Genomic DNA, 7,899 nt, shown 5'->3' on the forward strand with positions numbered 1-7,899 from the left:
AAGGACTGATACAATCTAACAAAGTCTACATATTTACGAACCTACAAATATTTGTTATCCAACCACATTATCTCTCAATTGATCTCCAAAAATGATAATTAATTAATGCAGCTCATTACAGGAATATATGTATGTCAACAAACCATTTAGATGTTATATGAATCCCGCTATTTGTTATATGTATTTTAATTAAGTATCTTCCTTATTTACCAATTATTTTGCTGAGTGTGTTTTTGAAAATACAATAACTTATGAATTAGAGGGAGAATTAAACAGGTCAAACGTACGTAGTGAATGTTGAAGAAAAAACAAAACCAGTAGTTGGGGATCTGATTGGTTCCTCATGTATACCTATTTGTTGATTTTTGCAAAAAAATCAACAAATGACTTGAAGACTGGTCAATGCTCTTCCTTTATTCATGACTTGCTTACAAAAGAAGCGTGTTGGTAGGGGATTTGAATGGGAAAAGCCTATGACAAATAATAAAAAACCACAAAGGAGAAATTGTGAAAAAACAGTTGTAATATCACCCTGTAAGTGTTAATATATATATATACACATTGGAAGGAAATAATGAGTACAGAGCCCTATAGTACCTTCTGATGAATATCACTTGATCATGTCAAGACATGATTGAATCAATGAATGAAAATGAATGAGGGGACTACCCCAAAAAAGCAGTACTCACATACATACATGAATCCACTGCTTGTTAAAATCCCTAAAAATAACCTCAAGGAACATAGATTGAAGAGAAAATAGAAAAAAAAAAATCGTTCTTTAATTATTTTTATTTTTTGGGAAAACACAACAACGACATTTCTATTTCTTTTTCTTTTGACAAATTTTTTGGTTAATTATTTTTACTTATTAATATAAGTATTATGAAATGGTATATATATATATATATATTGACTAGTTTTTATTAAAATTTTATAAATTCAATGTAATTATCAAGATAATAGTTATAACTATTACAATTATATAATATAAAACATACAACAAAAGAAACAAAAATCGGGAAAATTGGGTGATGTAAGATTGTCAAAAAATAATAATAAAAAAATTGTTAAAAGAACCACACATATGTAATATTTATAGATAGAAAGATATATTTGAGAAGGGATATGTTGTTACGAAGACGAAGAGAGAGAGAGAGAGAGAGGAGAAAGGAGGGAATATTGTCTGGGGAGAGGTGAGGAGGGGTAAAGGAGGGGGGAGCCCAAAGAAATTAAAGATGAAGATGATTAAGGCTATCACACACAAGTAAAAACTGGATGTAAGATGATGATGACAGAGAGCACAGCTGAACTGAGCTGATAAGAGCCGGCCGTTCATTATGCTGGAGCCACCATGGAACTAGAGGATGCATCATTATGCCCTGCATTATTGTTATTGATGCCGCTCCCTTGCTGTTGAAATGATGAGGGCGAATGGGTCGACATGGGTGGACTTGCATTGGAATTCCCACTCACTAGTTGCTGCTGATCGAGAAGAAGACCTTGATCAAGACCCCCACCAGCCATAGATGACCCTCCAGAGGACATGAAACCTGAAGACATCATGTTATGACCGTAATATTGTGACATATTTCCAAAGTAACCAGATCCTGGATAAGGTCCAAATCGAGCATCATGTAGGGGCTTAAAAAAGTCATGCATTCCAACGTGCTTTTTTCGCGCTTTGGCAGCTAATTTGCGATTTCGAGTTTGAATGCCGTCTTTCTTCATTGTCATGGGCCGTTCAACCTGAATATCAGAGTTAGATAGAGATACAGATAGATAAATAAGAATACATACATTTGAACTTGTCACACTTACATTATGTAGCTTATAGTAGAGTCCACAGGCGTTGCAGACGGGTTCGCCGTTGTGGTTCCGTCTCCAGAGTGTTGTTTGGGTGGTTTTGCAGTTGGAGCAGGAAGTTCCTTCTCTCCGGGATGTGCTCTACAAGGCCAAAAAAGATTATTAATCAAATATAAAATATGATGAAAAAGGATGTCTTACAAGTCTACGTTTGGGTTTGACCAATGGTCGATTCTGTCCATTCATTTTGTAGTAAAGACCGCAAGCGTTACACAAATAGTGTCCGTTTCCATCACGTCGCCAAAGAGGGGTGGAAGTGGCTCCGCAGTTGACACATTCGCGACCCTCTAAATGTAAGAGAAAAAGAAGCTTGTGAAATGATTTGATTTCATTAATGAAGAAGTTAAGATCAAGAAAGAGATAGATAGCTAGGATTGAGTTAGATAGAGAAGGAAAAATGAGAGAAATAAAGAGAGAGATAGAGATTTGGTTATGCAGACCAGACCATCACCAAGAGAATTTCTCTTAAAGCAGCACCGGAATAAAAAGCCGAGTTAAAGTATTTTTGAAAAAAAAAAAATGCAATAGATTTGAATGCCTTTTTGCAGATCCGTGATGTATTATTGTGTATGATTGTTTGTTTGTTAGTTAGTCAAAGGTTATTTTTGTGTGATTTTTTTTTTGGCTTAGGTCTTACCGGCAGTGGATTTAGCTTTTGGTTTAGGCCTAGATTGCAGGGATCTGACGGAATACGCGGATCCGTAAACAGACAGATCCGGTGAGGCGTAATACGAATAAGGATTGGATGAACCTAAAGAATATCCATTGGAAGAAGAAGAAGAAGAAGTACCTTCAGGGTATTTCCGCATCTGAGAAGCAGAGCCTCCCGTAGCAAAAGTATTAGCGCCGAATGAACTCAAAGAATTCATGATTTGATCCGCAGATGGCTTCATTTCGGAAGTCATGAGATCCGACGCCGATGGTCCTCCTGTGGATGTGGGAGGAGTAGAGCCATAGTCCATTTCGTTATTGTTATTGTTAGCGTTATTATTATTTGAAAGAGGATCCGATTCCTTGGGAGGGGTTGGCGGGTATCCAAAATTTGGAGTTCCAAAGACGTAGGACTGTTTATTCGAAGATGATCCCCCTCCGTTGTTTGCTCCTCCGCCATTTCCTCCACCAAAGCCCCACATTGAATGAAATGGGGTGTAGAAGGGACCTCGACCCATTTGGGATTGAGCTGCAACGAAAAAGAGATAGGGATTAGAAAGATGATTCGGTGTGGATATTTAGTTATTTGGCCACTATATGAAAAGAGTCTTTTGAATTTACCAGAGTAAGCTCCCTGCATTTGTGAAAAGTAGGCAGCATTTGAGCCCTTAAAATAAGCATCAATGTGGCTTGAATCATCCGCTACTCCGCCGTTGGAGGAAGAGTTATTGTTATTACTGTTATTGTTAGCAGATCCCTGATTAGGGGCGTTTGCAGATGAGGATTCATACCAAGCCCGGTGGGCCGACGACCCAGCCTCACTCGAGCAAACACTTTCCATCACAACCATGCAATCTTCCCCTTTTATTGGTCAACTTCTTGATGATGATGGATCGTCTAGAATCTGGCCGCCCAAGGATCCTTACCAAAGCACAAGCACAGCACGGACACACAACACACAGAAATAGAAGATAGACAACACCAAGTGGAGGAGGTAAGTAATACCTATCTAAGGGCCTATGGTGTAGTAGTTAATTCGGATAAAAATAATAATGAATCAATATCTGAGATCAAGATCTGTCTACTATCACTAATAACGACGCACTGAAGATTGCAAATATAGTTAGTTACACTCAAAAAAAAAAAAAAAAAAAAAACCTAGGGAGAGAGAAGCGCTCTTAAAATAATAATAAAAAAAAGAATAAAAATTCGTGAGATGTTGATAAAAAAAAAGATGAAAAAAAAAACAAAACAAAATTGTTAAGAAACCCCTCGGCAGCAGCCTCTCCTCTCCTTCTCTCTCCTCTTTCATATGTTTGCTTGCATGTACCCAGTAGTAGTGAAGAAGAAGGGAAGAAAAAGAAAAAAACAAGCACACAAAAAGCGCGCATGATAGAGGTAGAGAAAGTCCAATCAGAGATGAGATCGCAGAGTAGTTATCGTCCAATCGAAACTTGCGGTTAGATTAACTCCTTCCAACTATGTCTTCCTCCTACCCTCTTTTATGTATTATTAAGTATTTGAGTTGAATAATAAGTAATAACCATACATACATACATACAGATAGATAGATAGATAGATAGAAAACTGATATAATACTACTACGCGTGTATTTTTGAATCGCCTCAACTATTATTTTTATAATGATTTCCAATACAAAATTAATTCCGTATTTTATTTACATATAAAGGGGATCGTATCCTCTGGGTAAGTTCAACTCCTAGACGACCTTTTCGGAAGTTCCCTTCAATGATAAGGCACTGAGAAATGCATGTTTTGAAACATTAATGATCGATACTAAAAGCAAGTAGTTGGAGGAGTCTGGAGATTCAAATAGATAGGGAAGTAACGGAAATGGTTTTTGATGATAAGACATAGAAAGTTGATCAAAAGGTGGTTCCCTCCCTGGTTTTGACTCAATTGTCTTTTATTATAGGCTCTAGGAGTGTTCATTAAATCATCAATGGGAGTTCTTCTGGAATTCATTACCACCTTTTATGGGGGCTATCATTTTTGTAAGGCCAAACTACATATTCGATCTGGACCGGTCTCATTCTCAACGAAATTAGCCCTTGATCCACCCCGCAAAAAGAATTTCTTATATGGGACCATTTCCTTTTAGGAAAGAAATTTTAAAATAAAATTTATGTGGCCGGTTTGAGTCCGGGGTCGTTTTATAAAAAATTGCAGAACTCTTTCCGAACCAATGCCTGGGGAGAGTCATGCAACCCCACTCATTTTTCCAACACAAAATTATGAACTCCTCTTGAAATTGACGATAAAAGCATCCCTGTTAAATCTGTTATATATTTTTATCGGAAACATCTTTACTCAACTTTTCTCAAATTATCAATTATTTAATTATGTTTTTTTTGTTTTTTTCATATCTCCGAATAGGATAAAAATTATCCATTTTCAAACTAATTAAATATATAAAGAGGTTAGAATTTCTTGAAAACAAACTGGAAAACTTTTGATCTAAGGCCGAATCGAAACTCTAGTTAGTGTTTTTTTTTAATCAGAAAAATCGAACCTAAAGCCTTCAGGCCATTTTTTGATCCTCAAGGGAAATAGGAGACGGGAGGGCAGGGGTCAACCTGATCTATACGATCTTCTAAAAAAATAAAGGTTAGTCCTAAATATTCGAGCAAAATTTGTTGCCCTAATAAAAAAGTATCTTCTCGTCTACTACGCAAATGATAAGCCACTATTTTGGAACTTTAATTATCATAAAGCTGAATCAAATTCTTTTTCTTTTTATAAATTACAACATTTGTCCACTCCACTTTCAAAAATAGTGCGCAGAGCCTGTTTATGTACTATGTACAGGATGCTCCAGATAAATCGGGGAAATCTTTAAAATAATAAATTAGATGTGTTGGAGCCATACATTTCTATTATTTAAAAGTAATATTTAATGACATTTAATTGATATCCACCTCTCTTGATCCCCTCGGCCACAGGGCGACAGAAGGTTTGACAGGCCCAGGGCGACCTCGTGCAAATCCAGCTTTGCTATTATATAGCTAATCTACTTATTCAGGGCCTATACAGAGGGCTGATACTTAGCAGAGATCTCATGCTTGACTCTCCCACAGAGATAGAAATCACATGTGGGCAAGACCTCCTGCAATTTTTGACTTGGTGGGCCGTTGGACTGTCTTGTTAGAGGGTGTAATTTCTTCCTTGGGCTACTTTATTCATCGAGGGAATGTAATACAAAAATGCAAAACCATTACCAGTACCCGCACGAGGTCACCCGGGCTTGCCAAAAGCTTCTGGTGCCGTGTAGCCAAAGTTATCAAGAGAGGCGACTCTTATTATGAATATGATTGAATGTAGCTTTCAAATAATAAAACATTATGGTTCTAACCCATTTAGTTTGTTCGTTATAAGCCTTTTTAAAAATCCCAATTTGTCTGGACCACCCTGTACGTACCCCTGACTCTGATAGACACGAGCCATCATAAGAACCTTCTTAAAAATATTGACAAGAAGCAATTCCAACACCAAAAACAAAACAAAAAAGGAAAAAAATAATATAAAATTCTTTTATGAGGGTCAAGAAACCAAATACATAGAAATAATAAGTAAGTGTATTGTTATCTCTGACGTCAGGGACGACTTACCAGCAGCTGCAGAGTAAAGACTCCTCAATAGGAAGGATGATGAACAGGAGGCCGTAGGAGACGATGGAGGGGTTGACGTAGATGATGAGGAAGAGACGGAAGAAGAAGGAGCTGACAGGAGAAGGCAGGACGGCGAGGAACCTGCATGAACAGAAGTAGTCGTTGCTTCTGCTGCTCTAATTTCATGAGTTCCTCTCCTCTCGGCATGCAAACTTCTTTTCCCGCTGCTGCATTCATCATCTAATTCTAACTTTGTCATAATGTCTAAAAAATAAATAAATATTTATTTATTTGTCAATCAGTTGTCAATTTGTTTATTTAACTAAATAAACCCATTTCCGATTTCTTTAATGATATATATATACATTCTCACAGCACAAGAACAGAGGACTAATCAATAATCATCCAGGACACTGCTCTTCAGGGCCTTCTTATCTATTCACCTCTCCTCCAATGACTAACATAAGTAGATATCAGCTCAAATTAAATTAAATATATTTTTTAAACTCTTATCAATATTTTTTTTAATTTTTAACAAGCTACCAGAAGTATTTTGCGATAGTTATAACCCAAGGAAGAACACTCTTATCATCTCTGGTGGGATGCTCTGTGAATCACTCGCTCTCACATCCATGATGCTGATGAGACTTTATTATCTATGTCATCCTGTCTAATTCCGTCTCTTATCTCTTACAGCCTTGCCATCATACTATATATATATTATAAGTATTTCTAAGTGAGAGAACTTCTCAGGAGGTGCTTTGATAGCGAGTCAAACTCTCCTATGCAAAAAAATTAAACCGACTTATCAGAGAGTCAAATGTGATATTAAATATTACATAAACATAATTTTGTAAATTAAAGCAAAGTCTTGAAATGATTCAGAAAGAGAGAGAGAGAGAGAGTATCAAAGGTCAAGTTTGTGCACAGCTCCTTGACAACAACAGCTGCTGAATAATACGATTAAGTAACTATGTAATTACAAGGCAAGTTGCATTTTAAAACTCAAATTCAGAATATAACCCCTTTTTTTTAAGTATTAGACGTATAATATCAGCATTATTGATACCCCCCATTTTGAAAGAACCATAAGCAAACAAATTGTATATGAATAAAAAGCCCTGTTTGCATTAAGTAGAAGGAAAATGTGCAACTACGTCTGTTTATTCATTTGGATATAAAAATTGAGGCATCAAATAAGAGGAATTAAACCTTTTACCTTCTATCAAAAATAAATATCTCTAATACTGTCTAGTTTTATTACTTATCTAATGATATGTTAGTACATTGTTACACATTTGTATTTGCTTCGTGAACGTAGTCCTACCTTCGTCTATCTTACCTTTCTCGTTTTTAATCCATCTGCGACATAACTCATTGCAAAAAGACAGCAGCTATTGCATAGATATTTTCATTACTTAAATATTTGATTTAAAACAAATATCCCTGTTTATCATTCACATCAAGTTGTAATTTAAATATAATATAAGTTTTTCATTTTAAAACCTATTTGATGAAATTATCTTTTAGATTTTTGTACATTTTAATTGGATGTACATCCGAAGATTAGAACCATTTACTTGATACCTTGTATAAAGATAAAAATGATATTTCAAATTTGATTCAAATGAAATAAAATAAAATTGGAAGGCTGTTTAAGAAAGATAAATAAATAATATTAAAAATTGAAAGTGCTCATGTTTTTTTAAAATTTTTAAATCAACTCAACATGTATTTTAGTCGGAAAAAAGGA

The 7,899-nt window shown here is 35.7% G+C and overlaps 1 protein-coding gene across 4 annotated transcripts; it reads right to left on the minus strand.

Moving 5' to 3' along the window:
• Window positions 1–908: 908 nt before the first annotated feature.
• On the minus strand, window positions 909–6,757 carry LOC121127966 (GATA-binding factor C). 4 transcript variants are annotated; one of them, XM_040723546.2, is made up of 6 exons: window positions 6,470–6,757; window positions 6,147–6,410; window positions 2,504–3,046; window positions 2,008–2,153; window positions 1,822–1,947; window positions 909–1,749 (listed from the first exon to the last, which is right to left on the minus strand). In XM_040723546.2, exons 1-6 carry the CDS (start codon window positions 6,480–6,482, stop codon window positions 1,339–1,341), a joined length of 1,503 nt encoding a protein of 500 aa, XP_040579480.1. In that variant the 5' UTR covers window positions 6,483–6,757; the 3' UTR covers window positions 909–1,338. The 4 variants fall into 4 exon arrangements, with proteins under 4 accessions (XP_040579480.1, XP_040579481.1, XP_071748922.1 ...); XM_040723547.2 differs by having other exon boundaries at window positions 2,657–3,046; window positions 6,470–6,621; XM_071892821.1 differs by lacking the exons at window positions 6,147–6,410; window positions 6,470–6,757 and adding an exon at window positions 3,139–4,066.
• Between the last annotated feature and the right edge of the window lie 1,142 nt (window positions 6,758–7,899).

The sequence above is a fragment of the Lepeophtheirus salmonis genome, chromosome 13 (assembly GCF_016086655.4).
Source record: "Lepeophtheirus salmonis chromosome 13, UVic_Lsal_1.4, whole genome shotgun sequence".
Taxonomy (NCBI): domain Eukaryota; kingdom Metazoa; phylum Arthropoda; class Copepoda; order Siphonostomatoida; family Caligidae; genus Lepeophtheirus; species Lepeophtheirus salmonis.